This window comes from Scyliorhinus torazame, chromosome 5 (assembly GCF_047496885.1).
Source record: "Scyliorhinus torazame isolate Kashiwa2021f chromosome 5, sScyTor2.1, whole genome shotgun sequence".
Classification (NCBI taxonomy): domain Eukaryota; kingdom Metazoa; phylum Chordata; class Chondrichthyes; order Carcharhiniformes; family Scyliorhinidae; genus Scyliorhinus; species Scyliorhinus torazame.
The window spans coordinates 153,354,410-153,373,904 of record NC_092711.1 but is presented as its reverse complement, the minus strand read 5'-3'; the positions used below and the strand labels follow the sequence as shown (position 1 = coordinate 153,373,904).

At 47.5% G+C, this 19,495-nt stretch overlaps 1 protein-coding gene and 1 pseudogene across 1 annotated transcript; both read left to right on the top strand.

Moving 5' to 3' along the window:
- The first annotated feature begins 430 nt into the window (after positions 1-430).
- Positions 431-2,916, top strand: LOC140422144 (josephin-2 pseudogene; annotated as a pseudogene).
- Positions 2,917-3,469: 553 nt separating this feature from the next.
- LOC140422143 (uncharacterized) lies at positions 3,470-18,859 on the top strand. The gene is made up of 2 exons (XM_072507143.1): positions 3,470-3,714; positions 15,466-18,859. The coding sequence occupies exon 2, from the start codon at positions 15,647-15,649 to the stop codon at positions 16,343-16,345; it is 699 nt and encodes a 232-aa protein (XP_072363244.1). The 5' UTR covers positions 3,470-3,714; positions 15,466-15,646; the 3' UTR covers positions 16,346-18,859.
- Positions 18,860-19,495: the final 636 nt, after the last annotated feature.

Genomic DNA, 19,495 nt, shown 5'->3' with positions numbered 1-19,495 from the left:
ACTAGAATTCTCTGTTCTGAATTTCTATCCTGTACTGAGTGCTGACTTTTGTAAACTCCTTTTACAGATATTACAAGAGGAGGAATTACAGACAGAAATCTCAATTGTCACGTCTCGGTCTTACAGAGTCACTCGATACCTTGGGATCTGAGTATCATCGGCCTTTGAATCTAGAAGGAGAAATGTTTGCCCGATCTGTCGGCATCAAAAGATTTTAAACATCAGTGTGACTGGAAAAGCACCGAGACACACACACCCGAGTGAGTGTGTTCCAGGGGACTGACTGTGGAAAGAGTCGAAGTCTCTGTCCTCAAGGAGCTCCTGCCGGTGGCCACTGTCTACGCCGCTTTCGGGGGTTTATCGTGTTTTTTTGCACCCCCCCCCCCCCCCCCCCCCCCCGATTTCCGGCGGCCTTTGGGGCTGTACCGGGCGTCCAGCCGGGCCGGTTTCAGAACCGGCGAGGAACCCCACACGAGTGTCTGGCGGCCGGAGCTGAGGTGTCGGGCCCGGGACGTACGCATTTGGAGCAACGGGGGCGGAGCCAAACTGAGGATGAGGCGGCAGGCCCGAAGCCAGGGCGCAATGTAGTGGAGATGTTCCACACCGGGTGGCTCCCGCCTAGAGTGTGTTTTTTTAAGAAGTCAGAAGTCCGGCCCCAGGGGACGTTTTGAGGAATATTCAAAAAAACTTTTTTTTGAAGAAATTTTTTGTTTTTAGATTGAAGAAAGAAAAAGAAAAATAATAAGTCGTTTAAAGTTGCAAAAAGGGCTCTCCGTCCGGGCCTGGGCGGGAATGGCGCCTCTTCGGGGTTGGCGGTGACTCACCCAGCGGCCTGTCCTCTCTCTCCGGGTGTGGGGATGACGGAGCCCCCCCGGGTGTGGGGATGTCAGAGCCCCCCCCCGGGTGTGGGGATGTCGGAGCCCCCCCCGGGTGTGGGGATGTCGGAGCCCCCCCCTCCGCTGTACTACGAGCGGCAGCGTCTGGAGCTCTGCGCCCTCCACGCCCTCAACAACCTCCTGCAGCAGCCGCTCTTCACCCAGCAGCAGCTGGACGGGCTGAGCGGCCAGCTGGCTCCCGACTCTCTGGTGAATCCACATCGCAGTTTGTTAGGAACCGGGAACTATGATGTCAACGTCCTCATGGCCGCCTTGCTAACTCAAGGTCTCGCTGCGATTTGGTGGGATAAACGCAAGTCGCTCAGCAGCTTGGTGCTGAGCCGGGTCCATGGCTTCATCCTCAACATTCTCTCCAACATGACGCTGGGCTTTGTCTCGCTCCCCATCCAGCGCAAGCACTGGGTGGCAGTCAGGCAAATCAACGGGGCCTACTACAACCTGGACTCCAAGCTAAAGGCCCCGGTTCCAATCGGGAATGAGGAGGAACTGAGGAAGTTCCTGCAGGACCAGATTGCCCAGGATCCCTGTGAGCTGCTGCTGGTGGTGCCGAGGGAGGTGGAGGAGGACGGAAGCTGGCTGCTCGCTCCCTGAACGTGAGACACGGGAGATCGGACAGCGGGAGCGGTGAGGGGGGGAAGGTCTCGCCGCCAATGGCGGGCTGACTCAGACCTCCAGCTGTGACGGATGAAGCCAGCGCGCTGGGGAGGTGGAAAAAATAATTGGAAACTCTAAATGTATTTAAAAAAGAACTTGAAATGTTTAAAGAGACAATATCAGCAGGACTGTTATTGAATCATTGCCTCTATCATTTCCTATATTTCTCCATCGTCACATAGTTTAAGTTCCTTGACCAGACTGAAACAAACAGGAATGGGGTTTTAATACATAATATTATGCAATGTTGCTTGATGGTACAGTTAGACCTCAGCTCAATTCCTCGAGGTCACTCTCTCATTGGGAATATCACATCATTAAATAAAAGAATTACAATGTTAGGGGTGAAAATATTCACACAATGACCTGAGTATAAGTAAAAAAAGCAGTTTATTATGTCAGAATTCTGGGAGGGAAGGTCTCAGACTCCACAGCCTGTGACAGCACCTTCTCTCACTTGAGCTAAAGCTCACATGGGTTAATATACAGATTCAAGGGGCGGAATTAGTTGTTTTCTCATTTACATACAATCAATCAACTATATTCACGTCACACTTTTTACATGCAGTCAATCAATTTTCCTGGCATACCCAATTATCACATATATGGTTAAAGTGGGTGTTGTCTTACCCGCCCCTAACTTCATACAGAAGTCATTCAAAACTAACTAATGTGCCCTGTCTACAGCCTTAGACCTTGAGCTTATCAAGGATACATTGCAAGTCTTGTTCTGTGAAGCTGTTATCAGTGGCTGTTGGGACACTCTCTATACATACCCACGCTTGGGTCTCATGAGACAGTTTACAGAAAATGTGGCTTGTTCAGCCATTTTATATCACAAAATAGCTAACAGCCATTTTGTGTCTTTTCTGATGTTAACAGCATTGTGTATAGACTATCTATTTCTACAAATTGCCTCTTCTAAACAGGCATCTAAGCCAATGAGTACCTTTTGTTTCATCAGAACTATTTAAAAGTAATATGGGAGCACAGATGTAGTTACAGGGCCACCTATAATTTATATCATAGTCCAGTATCACAAAATGCCCTCCAACACTTCCCCCTTTTGGTCATGGAAGATGTTTACAGAACTCCAACCATATTCGGGTGTCGGACCAGCCAGGGTTGGAAACGGGTGCGGAGGTAGATGTTGTAGCCTTCGCCTCGTTGATCGCCCGAAGACAGATCCTGATGGGTTGAAGAGCAGCCTCTCCACCCTGTGCCCTGGCGTGGCGGGGGGACCTGTTGGAATTCTTGACTCTTGAGAAGATTATGTTTGAACTGAGGGGAAGGATGGAGGGGTTCTACAATTCATGAGCATTATTCATTATGCACTTTCAAGAACTGGATAACATCGAACATTAGTTGGGGCGGGTGGGTGGGTGGGAGGGTTGGGGGAGGGGGTGCTGTGTGTGTTAATGGCGACTATGGGTGATTCCTGATTCCTTTTTATTTGTTTATGTGAACATGCGAGCTAATGTTTGGGGTTTGGTGGGAGGATGGGATCGTTGTTATTGATATGGGGATTGAAATATTTGTTATTGATTATTGTTGGGTGTAAATTTGGGAGAAAATGTGAGAAAAGAGAATTAAAAAATATATTTTTAAAAACTCACTCTCAACATTTTTTATCACCCAAATGTACTGGGGAGTTAAAATTGGATTACTGCCAAACTCGTCTTATCTTTGTTTTGGAACAGACTGACCGAAACATGGGTTACTTACTTTCAAACCTATCTCTTAAATCCAAGCGGTTGGAATTTTATTTAAATCAGAGTTTCACATTAGATGAAGTTTAGTTTCCCATCCAAACTAATTGTAAACATTTTTTTAGAACTAAACACAATAAAAAACCTCTTATTAGCATCTCAAATGGAACAGTAAATTCATTTGTTACATTTTTAACTATAACAGTTGCTAACTCGCCAGAACAAGGGAGGGGAGAATATATGACTGTAATGTTTAGGGCAGCCTCCCCCTTGGTAATCGCAGGAGGAGCTGTACTTGTCCTTATCAACTTGCTCTGAAAGGCCTTGGTTTAAAGTTTGCAAAAATGCTTTTTCACAGACGGAGTTTTCCTTTGAGACACAAGCCTGTATTTCGTTTCCAGCTGTCCAGCTGAATTGTTTCATTTTATCGTTCAGTTTCCTGTGTCTTCAGGCAGGTAAAGTGACACCATTGCCTTTCCTCAGCAAATTTGTGTTCCTTCAGGATTAGTCTTACCCTGTGGGTTTACTAAATGTCTCTCCTTTTCCTTCAATTCCCAATATCTATTGGTTCTGGCCACAGGGAGATGAGGCTCAGTATCCTCGGCCCAAGGGCGATTGGTGATTGTGTTTTATCCACTGGGGCGGCCCCACCCTATCTGCCCAACTGTGTTGCTGCAAACTGCAGCCACCGGCTGGACTGGATTGTCTCATTCTTTTGTCTAATTATTCACTAAATATAGGCTGCTCAGAATTATTATCCCTTTTGTTCTCTATCCTTCTTCTGACCCATCCGCCAGCTTTCCTGTCCCCCAGCCGTAAGGTGTGGGTCCCAACCATCTTTCTGCATTAACTGAGATTGATGTTCCGCTGTGAACCCTGTGATGGAGCTCACGGCTCCTCAATCAGAACCCGGAACATTCTCTTTCTTTTTGTATTCGGCAATATTTATTTATTTATTTTCTGATGCGATGGAGAAAGAAATCTAACAAATAGACAAAGGGAAAGAAAATGCAGTGAACTATGCGGCTTCAACTAGACACTCGAGTGAGCATTGGCCCACTTGCATGGCTTCAACAACCTGTGCAGCTTCAACCAGACGCTCGAGTGAACGTTGGCCCATCTCCGCGGCTTCGAATCCGTCAGTCACGTTACATAGAACATAGAACAATACAGCGCAGTACAGGCCCTTCGGCCTACGATGTTGCACCGAAACAAAAGCCATCTAACCTACACTATGCCATTATCATCCATATGTTTATCCAATAAACTTTTAAATGCCCTCAATGTTGGCGAGTTCACTACTGTAGCAGGTAGGGCATTCCACGGCCTCACTACTCTTTGCGTAAAGAACCTACCTCTGACCTCTGTCCTTTATCTATTACCCCTCAGTTTAAAGTTATGTCCCCTCGTGCCAGCCATATCCATCCGCGGGAGAAGGCTCTCACTGTCCACCCTTTCCAACCCCCTGATCATTTTGTATGCCTCTATTAAGTCTCCTCTTAACCTTCTCTCCAACGAAAACAACCTCAAGTCCATCAGCCTTTCCTCATAAGATTTTCCCTCCATACCAGGCAACATCCTGGTAAATCTCCTCTGCACCCGCTCCAAAGCCTCCACGTCCTTCCTATAATGCGGTGACCAGAACTGTACGCAATACTCCAAATGCGGCCGTACCAGAGTTCTGTACAGCTGCAACATGACCTCCCGACTCCGGAACTCAATCCCTCTACCAATAAAGGCCAACACTCCTTCGGCCTTCTTCACAACCCTATCAACCTGGGTGGCAACTTTCAGGGATCTATGTACATGGACACCTAGATCCCTCTGCTCATCCACACTTTCAAGAACTTTACCATTAGCCAAATATTCCGCATTCCTGTTATTCCTTCCAAAGTGAATCACCTCACACTTCTCTACATTAAACTCCATTTGCCACCTCTCAGCCCAGCTCTGCAGCTTATCTATATCCCTCTGTAACCTGCTACTTCCTTCCACACTATCGACAACACCACCGACTTTAGTATCGCCTGCAAATTTACTCACCCACCCTTCTGCGCCTTCCTCTAGGTCATTGATAAAAATGACAAACAGCAACGGCCCCAGAACAGATCCTTGTGGTACTCCACTTGTGACTGTACTCCATTCTGAACATTTCCCATCAACCACCACCCTCTGTCTTCTTTCAGCTAGCCAATTTCTGATCCACATCTCTAAATCACCCTCAATCCCCAGCCTCCGTATTTTCTGCAATAGCCTACCGTGGGGAACCTTATAAAACGCTTTGCTGAAATCCATATACACCACATCAACTGCTCTACCCTCGTCTACCTGTTCAGTCACCTTCTCAAAGAACTCAATAAGGTTTGTGAGGCATGACCTACCCTTTACAAAGCCATGCTGACTATCCCTGATCATATTATTCCTATCTAGATGAATATAAATCTTGTCTCTTATAATCCCCTCCAAGACTTTACCCACTACAGACGTGAGGCTCACCGGTCTATAGTTGCTGGGGTTGTCTCTGTTCCCCTTTTTGAACAAAGGGACCACATTTGCTGTCCTCCAGTCCTCTGGCACTACTCCTGTAGCCAATGATGACATAAAAATCAAAGCCAAAGGTCCAGCAATCTCTTCCCTGGCCTCCCAGAGAATCCTAGGATAAATCCCATCAGGCCCTGGGGACTTATCTATTTTCAGCCTGTCCAGAATTGCCAACACCTCTTCCCTACGTACCTCAATGCCATCTATTCTATTAGCCTGGGGCTCAGCATTCTCCTCCACAATATTATCTTTTTCCTGAGTGAATACTGACGAAAAATATTCATTTAGTATCTCGCCTATCTCTTCAGACTCCACACACAATTTCCCATCCCTGTCCTTGACTGGTCCTACTCTTTCCCTAGTCATTCGCTTATTCCTGACATACCTATAGAAAGCTTTTGGGTTTTCCTTGATCCTTCCTGCCAAATACTTCTCATGTCCCCTCCTTGCTCGTCTTAGCTCTCTCTTTAGATCCATCCTCGCTACCTTGTAACTATCCATCGCCCCAACTGAAACTTCACACCTCATCTTCACATAGGCCTCCTTCTTCCTCTTAACAAGAGATTCCACTTCCTTGGTAAACCACGGTTCCCTCGCTCGACGCCTTCCTCCCTGTCTGACCGGTACATACTTATCAAGAACACGCAGTAGCTGATCCTTGAACAAGCCCCACTTATCCAGTGTGCCCAACACTTGCAGCCTACTTCTCCACCTTATCCCCCCCAAGTCACGTCTAATGGCATCACAATTGCCCTTCCCCCAGCTATAACTCTTGCCCTGCGGTGTATACTTATCCCTTTCCATCATTAACGTAAACGTCACCGAATTGTGGTCACTGTCCCCAAAGTGCTCTCCTACCTCCAAATCCAACACCTGGCCTGGTTCATTACCCAAAACCAAATCCAACGTGGCCTCGCCTCTTGTTGGCCTGTCAACATATTGTTTCAGGAAACCCTCCTGCACACACTGTACAAAAAACGACCCATCTATTGTACTCGAACTATATCTTTTCCAGTCAATATTTGGAAAGTTAAAGTCTCCCATAATAACTACCCTGTTACTTTCGCTCATATCCAGAATCATCTTCGCCATCCTTTCCTCTACATCCCTAGAACTATTAGGAGGCCTATAAAAAACTCCCAACAGGGTGACCTCTCCTTTCCTGTTTCTAACTTCAGCCCATACTACCTCGGAAGAAGAGTCCCCATCTAGCATCCTCTCCGCCACCGTAATACTTCTCTTGACTAGCAGCGCCACACCTCCCCCTCTTTTGCCTCCTTCTCTGAGCTTACTAAAACACCTAAACCCCGGAACCTGCAACATCCATCCCTGTCCCTGCTCTATCCATGTCTCCGAAATGGCCACAACATCGAAGTCCCAGGTACCAACCCATGCTGCCAGTTCCCCTACCTTGTTTTGTATACTCCTGGCATTGAAGTAGACACACTTCAAACCACCTACCTGAACACTGGCCCCCTCCTGCGACGTCAAATCTGTGCTCCTGATGTCTATACGCTCATTCTCCCTTACCCTAAAACTACAATCCAGGTTCCCATGCCCCTGCTGCATTAGTTTAAACCCCCCCCAAAGAGCACTAACAAATCTCCCCCCCAGGATATTTGTGCCCCTCAGGTTCAGATGTAGACCATCCTGTCTGTAGAGGTCCCATCTTCCCCAGAAAGAGCCCCAGTTATCCAGAAATCTGAATCCCTCCCGCCTGCACCATCCCTGTAGCCACGTGTTTAAATGCTCTCCCTCCCTATTCCTCATCTCACTATCACGTGGCATGGGCAACAACCCAGAGATAACAACTCTGTTTGTTCTAGTTCTGAGCTTCCATCCTAGCTCCCTGAAAGCCTGCCTGACATCCTTGTCCCCTTTCCTACCTATGTCGTTAGTGCCAATGTGGACCACGACTTGGGGCTGCTTCCCCTCCCCCCTAAGGACCCGGAAAACACGATCCGAGACATCACGTACCCTTGTACCTGGGAGGCAACATACCAAACGTGAGTCTCTCACGCTCCCACAAAATCTCCTACCTGTGCCCCTGACTATAGAGTCCCCAATTACTAATGCTCTGCTGCTCTCCCCCCTTCCCTTCTGAGCAACAGGGACAGACTCCGTGCCAGAGGCCCGTACCCCATGGCTTACCCCTGGTAAGTCCCCCCCCCCCACAAGTATCCAAAGCGGTATACTTGTTTCTCAGGGGAACGACCGCAGGGGATCCCTGCACTGACTGCTTTTTCCCAGTCCCTCTTACAGTTACCCACCTATCTCCAATCTTTGGTGTAACTAATTCCCTGAAGCTGCTATCTATGACCCCTTCTGCCTCCCAAATGATCCGAAGTTCTTCCAACTCCAGCTCCAGTTCCCTAACTCGGTCTTGGAGGAGCGGGAGATGGCAGCGCTTCCTGCAGGTAAAATCAGCAGGGACACTAACTGCATCCCTCACCTCAAACATCCTGCAGGAGGAACATTGCACTCCCTTCCCTGCCATTCCTCTAACTTTCTACCAAGATCTGGCTAACAACTAAATTAATTTTTTATAAAAAATAATAATAATATAATAAAATATGGTACTTACCTCAGACCAATGGGTTTTATTATTAGGTTAGAGGAGGAGGGCGGGTGGGAGACACTACACGTGTAGTGTCTCGGGTTTCCTCTCCACCAGAATTTATTGGTGAGGGTCTTCCCAGACGTCCGCGGGTCGACTTCCTGTTCCTGCCTAAAAAACTAATTTTTAAAAAAAGAAAAATTCTCAGCTCCTGCTGAAATTGACTAACCAGCCAGCTCCACTCCCGCCGAAATCGACTGGCCTGCCCCTGCAAAGACAAGTGCTTTTAAAGGTTGACTTACCTCCCAGCAGCCACATCCGCAATGCTCCCGCTGAAACTGACGTTAGCGTGGCTTCAACCAGAATGGTCCGCCTGCGTTCATTCCCTGGTGCGCGGTTTCAGATAGACACGTGAATGATTGTCAGTCACGCCTGTGCAGCTTCGTCAATGTTGGTCACGGCCAGACATAGTGTTAGGAGTTGCTAGAGTTAGGAGGGCCAGGCACGTCGAGGATCACCGAGGGTACAGGGCGTGGGTGTGGGGGAGGGGGCACCACGCCACCAGGAGTGGGATAATGTACAGCACAATAAATACCTCTGCACAAACATTATGACATTATGATGCCTCTGTCACTTTCTTCAGCAATGCGGGCTGACCCCTGGTCCCTTTGCCCATCTCTCCAGGCATCCCACCTCCCCCCCCCCCCCACCTGACGTGGCACTCACCCACCCTCTGGCCGTGGACGTCCCTGAGGCTCTGTCCGATCCCCTGGGTGTGCAGATGCTGCGTGTATGCTCTTGTCTCCTGCAGTGTTCAGGCGCAATGTCCAGGCATCAAGGTTTGATTGCAATGCTAGGCAATGACTCCCACATGCTACAAGGCCTGCCCACCCACGGGAATCCTCTTGGCATCTGTGAAGGGCTCACTTTAAGGGCTCACAATTGCCAATTCCCTATCAGCAATAGCCTTCAGCCACATAGCCAGAGGCCTCAGCAGTCGTTTAGGTTATCGGTGGTCGTTGGGGCAGATGGGCAGGGACAAGGGTTGGCTCTGGAATGGGAACACATGATCCAGGGGTTGGCATGGTGGTGCCCATGTAGTTGCCACCCCCAGAGCCTCCCCTCACCCCTTGGTGACCCACCCAAAGTATTCATTTTTAATTAGAAGTCCACTCATGCTAGAGTTTAACATGGCTTCCTTGACCTTGTTACTTATGGATGAAGATTATTTTAAAATTAAATTTTATTACTAAGGCATACCTAATCGTTCCCCACATGACAGCAGTGACTACACTTCAAAAGCACTTCACTGGATGTAAAATGTGTGAGGAGATCCTGTGGTCATGAAAGGTGCTATAGAAATGTAATTTCATTTTAGAAATAGTCCCCAGACTTGGACATATCATACTCGGCGCACTCACAATGATCATTAATAAAGATTGAGTCGTAGTTTTGTGTAACAACCATGCCTTTCACTCCATTTCAAATACCTTGTGAGAAACCAAACATAGGATATTGTGAAATTATTTAATTTAAAACAGAACGAGTTATTGTGATTTGAGATTCACAGCCTGACAATTGTGCAGGAAGTAAATTCAACGAGAGCTTTCAAAATGGAACTGGAAACACTCTGGAAAGAAGTATAAACTTTCACGGTACTGGGATTAATGGGAATGATGGGTAGAATGGCCTTCTTCTGTGCTCTCTGAAACCCGTTTGCATTTAAATAAATTGGTAAACATCTGGAGCCCATTCCCTACGATGGGGGTAGAAGCAGAGATGATGGAATGTTTCCAAAAGGAAATTGGATGGGGACCTGAGGGAAATAAAATGACAGGGATAGAACAAGGCGGTGGTTCGATCTACAGAGAGCCAGCATGGACTCAATGGGCCCATTGGCCCCATTCCCAACCCTAATTCCTGTTTGATCTAAAAAGAGAAAATTCAGATGCTCCAGTCTCTCCAACTCACTGAAGTCCCTCATCCCTGATACCATTCTTGTAAATCTCCTCTGCACCCTCTCTTTTCCTCTTCACATTCCTATAGCAGCTTTTCCAGTCAGTTTTTATGTTTCTCACCAGTTTGCTCTCATATTCTATTTTCTCTTTATCAGTTTCTTGATCCTCCTTTGCTGAATTCTAAAACAAGTTCCCAATCCTCAGGCTTACTACTATTTAACTTTCCTTGTTCGCAACGGTTGTATCACTTTTCCTGTTGGATTTCAGTTCCCAAAAGGAATCTATAGTTGGTGTATATATGAGAAATGAGAGGCGCCAAAGTTCCGGCAAGGGGGAGGGAGAAAGTGAAATAGAGGGAGAGAGGGCCTCGTGCGAGGGACAATGTTGAGAAGGTGGACCTTTCATGGATAACCTCAGCCAGTACGACAGTTGAACCCCTGCTATTGGAGTCACTCCACATCGTGAACCAGCCATCCAGACAACTGAACTAACTGACCCCCCCTCCCCTCCCCCCCCCCAGCAGATATATAATCATTCCTTAAATATTAGCTATTGCCTGACTCCCATCATACCATTTAATGTGGTTTCCCTGTCCCCCTCAGACAACCTGCCCCTCATACCCTGATGGTGTTTCTCACAGAAGAAAACTCAGATAAATTAAACAAAAGCATGTAACCACCAGGGCCCATCGTCATGGCAATGTGGTATAATTTGGGAGGATCCAAACAGAAATGCAAACTAATTTTCGGCTCACTTCCAAACACCCCTTCACTCTGATCCTTGTGAAATTTGAAACAAGGAATTTGCAACAAGGCTCAAAGAGCGTCAGCCCACCGGAGGCAAAGCCGTGAGACCGGCCAGTCCAGCAGAAAGAAACCCTGCGACCCTCCCCATTGACCAACTGTCAGAATGAACAAAATTCAGCCCTGGATGTAATTGAAGCAGATACAATAACAGCAGAATCCAACCCCTGTAATCACTTGTGAACTTGTTGGTGTCTCAGCAGGTGCGATGAATCAAGCGTTCCCTTCCCTCACCGCGGGGTGATCGGCTTCTCCCCAGTGTGAACTCACTGGTGTTCTTCATGCTGGATAACTGAGTGAATCCCTTCTCACACTGAGAGCAGGTGAACGGCCTCTCCCCAGTGTGAACCCGCTGATGTTTCTTCAGGCCGGATAACTCAGTGAATCCCTTCCCACACTGGGAGCAGGGGAATGGCCTCTCCCTGGTGTGAACTCGCTGATGTGACTGCAGGCTAGATAACTGGGTGAATCTCTGTCCACACCGAGAGCAGGTGAACGGCCTCTCCCCAGTGTGAACTCGCTGGTGTTTCTTCAGGCTGGATAACTGAGTAAATCCCTTCCCACACTGAGAGCAGGTGAACGGACTCTCCCCAGTGTGACTGCGTCGATGATTCTCCTCCACCTTCGTCAAACAAACCTCCAGAAGCCGCTGGTTCTCCAGCATCCTGCACCTTTTATTAGCAGTGTGAGAAATGATCAGCCCCCGAGCATAAACTTTACACGTCTCCCACAAAATGGAGGGGGAAATCCCATGGGTCGAGTTAACCAAAAGGAAGAACTCAAACTCTTCCTGAAAGTGCATAATAAATGAACTCGGGGAGGCTCCAAACCTCCACATTCTCGACCTGGGGGTGAGCCCTCGAGCAGAAACTCCAGACAAACGGGGGAAGGTCTGCGATTACGATGCTCCCTGTGGTACAAGAGGACACCAGGTGGAGGATCATCCTCGGCACAAAGAAGTCGGCGATTCTACTCTGACATTGCTGTGGGGCTGGAAGGAACGTAAAATCTCTGCTTCTCGGGTACAAAGTTCTCTAAACATCCACATAACCCACCTCCTCACTGTTATGATCCCGGACCAGACCCCAACAGTGGCTCGGATACTGGACACAAACCCCAATATTTTATTTGTGTTTTGTAAGACAGTGAGGAAAGTATACCTCACTCCAGGAGTGATTTTACAAAAAATAGGGCCATGCTGTATGAAAACAAACTTTATTACTGACACAATATTAAAATAAATTTAACACCACACCAGGAAACCGCTGACAATTAGTCCTTAAACAATGCTAATCAATACCCTTAACTGCTACCTTTATTCCCACTCAAACAACAAAAACACATCTCAGCTCTCAATCCACCGTTAAACACAGTTAGCCCTCAGCAATACCTGCTTTACACAGATGTTCTTTGAGAGAGATCTTGTGTCACCACTTTAAAGACAAGGTCTCAATCCTGTCAGAACCATGAAGAAACTTGGGAAGTTGTTTCAGCTTAGACCATAGACCATAGAATTTACAGTGCAGAAGGAGGCCATTCACCCCATCGAGTCTGCACCGGCCCTTACAAAGAGCACCCTACTCCAGCTTACGTATCTACACTATCAGCATAACCCCCACTTAACCTTTTTGGGCACGAAGAGCAATTTAGCATGGCCAATCCACCTAACCCGCACGTCTTTGGATGGTGGGAGGAAACCGGAGCACCCGGAGGAAACCCATGCAGCCACAGGGAGAATGTGCAGACTCCGCACAGACAGTGACCCAGCCGGAAATCGAACCTGGGACCCTGGAGGCGTGAAGCAATTATGCTAACCACTATGCTACCTACTGCCTACGTGAGCTTGTTTCAGCTCACCTTCTGAACTGCTTGGAAAGAAACTGCGAATCTAGCTCCAGACTGAACTGAGATGCTTGACCTCTGCTCATATCTTGAACTAATTCTCAACTAAAACACTTCTTGCATGCAAAACGCCTGATACTGTGGCTCCTCCCAGAACTGACATCATCTTACCAAGCTGATATCTAATTAACTCCACAGGGAATCCCCTTCATCCAAACAACTTACCATGAGCCCACGCTTTGTACGATGCTTTAATTGCACCTCTGGCTCCAGAACCCAGTTGTCTTTCAAACTAGGATTTCTTTTAGAAACATGGCTGCAGCAGTCACACACACTAACTCAGGCGTTTAGCCCTTACTGCGCCACATACCCAGAATACAAAAACTCTGAAATTCCTACAGTCATCAAATTACAAGCCAAGGCCAACGCCCAGGCCTGCAGCGTGGGGATGTTGGTGGTAACCGGGAGCTTATCTACCAGAGGATTTAAGTGGCAATTGAAGTCACCAACCACAAAAGAGTTAATTGAAGCTAACTGCAAAATCCTTTATAATGAACTCGGGGGAGCAATTCGGGGATCCATAAACATTCATTATTGAAACAACACCTCCATTCACCGAACCTCTAATTATCACATATCTACCTCCTTTGTCCTTGGTGCAGGTTTCAACCTTAAAAGTGATATTTTTATTAATAAGCATTGCCACACCCTTGCTACTTGACGAAACGGAGGCAAAAAACGTGGCCCACCCAATCCTGCCTCAATTTAAAGTATTCCTCATCATCCAGATGAGTTTCCTATAATAAAGCTATGTCGACTTTCTCCTTAAGAAAGGAGAGGATCTTTTTCCCTCTGATAGGGTGATGGATGCCCCGTAAATTTCCTGAGAAAATTTGCAGATTTACGTCCGCCATTAGTTAGGCGACAGAGAGAACAGGAACAGATTTTCACCTATAATCGAGCATGCCCCCATTACCCCCTCCTCCAACTCACTTTACATCGGAGGCACCAAAGTCTCCCCAAACTGCTCCTTTCACTGATGATAACCCCATCTGTACCAGAGTAGGATAAAGTCAACAACACATAAACCCTCCCATAATAACAAAAATACAAAAGAATCACCACCACAATAGATCCAAGGGGACATTTCTCAACAAGACTGAGGACCCGGAGGATTAACCCCACGGCCAGACTGTCGTTACCCTCAGGATACCTTCTCCAAAATGAGGAGAAGAAAAGGGCCAACAAGGGAATGGGGATTGAATGTCCATCCCGCATTTTAGACCCACCCGTGAAGACCTGCATCCACCACCACCCACCCTTTGGCAATGGCACCACTCGGTTCTGCCATGGTTAACGCTTGGATAATAATAGAAAGACACGACCCTAGATAAGATAATCTGAGTCCCTGCAACACTTGAGGAGAAGAAGACATTCAGTCGGCGCTCACAGAATAACAACTCCCTTCAACAGGATAAAATATAACAAATTCAGACAACAACACCATGATAGGAAAGAGTCCGGATTAGAGCCTGTGTTAGTCCGAGCTGCAAACCATTCCTCCAAATTCATGCGTTTCATGGATTTAGCGAAGGCCAATGCAGTAGTCGGATTATCGAAGGACTTGACGGAGTTGTCGGATACAATTTTCAGGGTCACAGGATAAAGCGACATAATTCACTGTAAGGTGAGGTGGGAGCCAGGTCTCACCTCACCTGACCCTTCTCCAGGACCCTCTGGTAATCTTTCAAGTTGTGGAAGTGAATGATTACAGGCCTGGGATGAAAACTGTCCCTCAGCCTCAAAGACAGGATCCGATGCCCTTTCTAATTTGAAACACCCAGGCTTCACATCCAGCTTGAGAAAACGTGGCAGCCGGTCCTCGAAGAACCGAACGGGAGCCTCACCCTCCACACCTTCTGGCAGGCCGACGACTCGAATGTTCTTTCTCTGACCCTCGGTTCTCCAAGTTCTCCAGGAGTCCCCCACATCACTTGGCTGGTTTCCAAGGATTGAATTTGTGCCTCCGCCGAGGAGGCATCTTGCTCAACGTTCAGGATTCTCTCCTCCGGATCATCGAGCCTCTTCATGGTGTTTTACAGCTCGGCTTCATGAGCTCACAGATATTGAGTCAGCTCACTCAGCCTCTGGTCAATAACACGGAGAATGTCGCTGACATAGATCGGCCAATGATCCCACAGAATAGATGAGCAGGCTCGATGGGCCGAATGGCCAACTGCAGCTCGTATTTGTTATGATCTCTGTGTTCAGGACAGGAAGCAGTGAGCATGGATCTGTCAATCAGCCTGAATCAGCACAGTCAGGAGAATTGGGAGGATGAATATTAGATACAGCAGAGTGAGAATGGAGGGAGAGTGTGTGGGACGGAGATTTACAGCTTTTGGGGAATGAGAGAGGAAAGAATGTTCTCTAGAAACTGGAACTTTCTGTTCTGAATTTCTGTCCTGTACTGACAGTGATGTCTTTTGTAAATTGTTTTTGCAGGATATTAGAAGAGGAGGAATTACAGACAGAAATCTCATACTTCACGTCTCAATCTGGCAGAGTCACTCAATTCCTTGGAACTGAATATCACCGGACTTTGTATCTAGAAGGAGAATATTTGTGAGAAATAAAAGGCTTCAACTGATAGTCAAACCTGGAGAGACACGAGGACACCCAAAACATGGAGAAACCGTGGAAATGTGGGGACTGTGGGAAGGGATTCAGGGCCCCATCAAAGCTGGAAGTTCATCGGCGCATTCACACTGGGGAGAGGCCGTTCACCTGCTCTATGTGTAGGAAGGGATTCGCTGAGTTATCCACCCTGCGGAATCACCAGCGAGTTCACACTGGGGAGAGGCCGTTCACCTGCTGTCAGTGTGAGAAGGGATTCACTTGGTTATCCAACCTACGGACACACCAGCAAATTCACACTGGGGAGAGGCCGTTCACCTGCTCTCAGTGTGCGAAGGGCTTCACTCAGTTATCCACCCTGCAGACACACCAGCGAGTTCACACTGGGGAGAGGCCATTCATCTGCTCTCAGTGTGAGAAGGGCTTCACTCAGTTATCCACCCTGCAGACACACCAGCGAGTTCACACTGGGGAGAAGCCGTTCACCTGCTCTCAGTGTGGGAAGGGATTCACTCAATCATCCAATCTGCAGACACACCAGCGAGTTCACACTGGGGAGAGGCCGTTCACTTGCTCTCAGTGTGGGAAGGGATTCACTCAAACATCCGTCCTGCGGATACATCAGCGAATTCACACTGGGGAGAGGCCGTTCACCTGCTCTCAGTGTGAGAAGGGATTCATTACTTCATCGAAACTGCGGATACATCAGCGAGTTCACACTGGGGAGAAGCCGTTCACCTGCTCTTAGTGTGGGAAGGGATTAATTTGGTTATCCAACCTGCAGAGGCACCAGCGTGTTCACACAGGGAGACGGCGTTAACCTGCTCTTAGTGAGAGAAGGGATTCAGATAGCCATACACCCTGCAGACACATCAGCGAGTTCACACTGGGGAGAGGCCGTTCACCTGCTCTCAGTGTGCGAAGGGCTTCACTCAGTTATCTGCCCTGCAGAGACACCAGCGAGTTCACACTAGGGAGAGGCCGTTCAACTGCTCTCATTGTGAGAAGGGATTCACTCGGTTATCCCACCTGCGGAAACACCAGCGTGTTCACTCTGGGGAGAGGCCATTCACCTGCTCTCAGTGTGAGAAGGGATTTATCACTTCATCGATCCTGCGGACACATCAGCGAGTTCACACAGGGGAGAGGCCGTTCACCTGTTCTCAGTGTGGGAAGGGATTCACTCGGTTATCCAACCTGCAGTGGCACCAGCGAGTTCACACAGGGAGAAGGCGTTAACCTGCTCTTAGTGAGAGAAGGGATTCAGATATCCATACACTATGCAGGAACACTAGTGAATTCACACCTGGAAGAGGCCATTCACCTGCTCTGAGCAGGGGGGACATTCAATGATCCGTCCCAACTACGGAGACACTAGCGAGTTAATTCTGGGGAGAGACCATTCATCTGCTCTCAATGTGGGGAAGGGTTTTGTGATTCATCACACGTGTTGTGACTCCAACAAGTTCACAATAAATTACAGATGTTGACGCCGTTGTTATTGTTTCTGCTCTCACTGACATCCAGGACTGCATTTTGTTCATTCTGACATCTGGTGAATGGTGATGATTGGAGGGTTTCTTTCTGCTGGACTGGCCGGTCTAACACCTCTGCCTCCGGTGGGCTGACCATTTTTGAGGCTCGTTGCGATTACCTGGTTCCAAGTTTGACGAGGAGCACAGAATGAAAAGGTGTTTGCACGTTGGAAGATATTTAGTTCCCAAAGCAGCCACGTTGCCATGAAGATGGGCTATGGTGGTTACATGGTTCTTCTGTCTAATTTATCTGGGTGTTTCTCGCAGAAGGAAACTGTCATGGTATGAGGGGCAAGTTGTCTGGTAGATTGGGAAATTATAATAAACATATCACTGAAAGTGGCAACGCAGGTGGATAAGGAGCTAAGAAGGCAGAGGGCATGCTTGTCTTCATTGGTCGGGGCATTGAGTATGAAAATTGAGCAAGTCATGCTGCAGCAGTACAGAGCCTTAGTTAGGCCACACGTGGAATATTGCCTACAATTCTGGTCACCAAAAGGATGTGGAGGCTTTGGAGAGAGTACAGAGGAGGTTTACCAGGATGTTGCCTGGCCTGGAGGGTATTAGCTGTCAGGAGAGGTTGGATAAACTCGGATTGTTTTCATTCGAGTGATGGAGGATGAGGGACGACCTGATAAAAGTTTACAAAATTCTGAGTGGCACGGACAGAGTGGATAGTCCGAAGCTTTTTCCCAGGTTGGAAAAGTCAATTACCAGATGACATAGGTTTAAGGTGCGAGGGGCAAAGTTTTAAAAATATTTTATTAAGGCATTTATGCTTTTATAACAATAAGCAATACAAATGTAAACATAGTTCAGTGTGTAAACATGCCTCCATCTCCCACTGCTCCCGCCTTATCTGGACACAAAATAGCCTAACTCTTCCCCCCCCCCCCCCTATCCCATCACCCCCACCCTCCCCTTTATTGCCTCTGCTGACAGTTTAGTTTTCTCTGAAGAAGTCGATAAACGGCTGCCACCTCCGAACGAACCCTAACGTTGATCCTCTCAGGACAGGGGCGGATCTACTATGAGACTAATGAAGCTTCAGATTCAGGGCCCCTAATCCCAGAGGGGCCCCAGAAGCGACTTTACAAAGCAGTCATAAATTAATTGGCAGGACTTCACTAAAGCAGATATGTCAGTGCTGGGTCCCAGATTAAAAGGAAAGTGATTATTCTGCTGCAAAAATGCGATCAGGAAATGCTGAGGATCAAAATTTGCCTCCTCTTCCTAATGTAGCTGTGTCTCGATGAAGAGTGTCACCCCGCGTAAGTGTTTGGGTTAATGCCAGTGTGTGTGTGATTGGGTATTCAAAGAATGCTGATGTGGCCTGGCTCACGGGACTGCTCTCCCCTCATGCACTCTTCACTTGGTCAGTTTCACTCGGGTCACATATTTTGCAGCTGTGTATCGGAGGAATGAGAAAGAGCTGGCTCCAAACCTCAGCACAAACACTGGCGCCCTGCTTTGCTAGTTTTGTCTTCAGCCATAGTGTTGATACATTCTGTCCCAAGGCCCTTTCTCTGCCTTCTTTGAAACGCAAAGCTCACTCAGCCTGGGAACTCACGGTGTGAATTCAGATGCCCCCCTTTGCCGGTTTGCTATTTCACTCTCCCAGCCTTCATCTCAGTTTTTACCAGCAGAACTCTCTGTTGCTGTCTAATTCGTACACAAGTGCGATGTGCTGTGCTGACACCCTGGTCCTGTGCTGTCAGCTCCAATATGCCGAGATGTGTTTTTGAATGCACATATTTCATTTTGCTCTCAGGCACTTGGGATGTTGTGAGTGTGTACGGTAGCCCTGCTTTTGTTTCATGAGTTTTCAGGTTTGCCGTAACATGTTATGATTGCTGCACTTGACAATCAATGATAAACAGACAAAAGAAAAACCCCTTTTGCAGTCCTGTGCGTGAGAGCAAACCACAATGTATCCGGTGAAACATGATACAGACAGGTGTCACTGTACCAATGTTCATTATAGAGTCAGAGATACAGGTCTCACTGTACCAGTGTTTATTGTAGAGTCAGTGGCACAGGTCTCACAGCACCAATGTTCATTATAGACATGTATTTGAAGGTTATCTTCTGCTATCATCTTTACTTTCGTTTGTTAAAGAACTCAGAGAAAATTCAGCCGATAGGATTGCACACTATGAATCAGAAGCAAAAGGTTAGTGTGAAGATATCACACAAGTTATTCTGATGCTTCCAAACGCATTGTTACAAGGAAATTTTCAGATGGAACAAGTGGTATTGCTTCTTTGAGAGGAGCTTACAAATTTAGGATAGAAGTTCTATATCAACTCTATGGCTGCTTGATAATCCAGTTACGCAAGAGGATTGACCCATATGAGCAGATT

Excerpts from the sequence above, each read along its gene's own strand:
- LOC140422143 (XM_072507143.1), top strand. The coding sequence starts at position 15,647 with ATGGAGAAACCGTGGAAATGTGGGGACTGTGGGAAGGGATTCAGGGCC.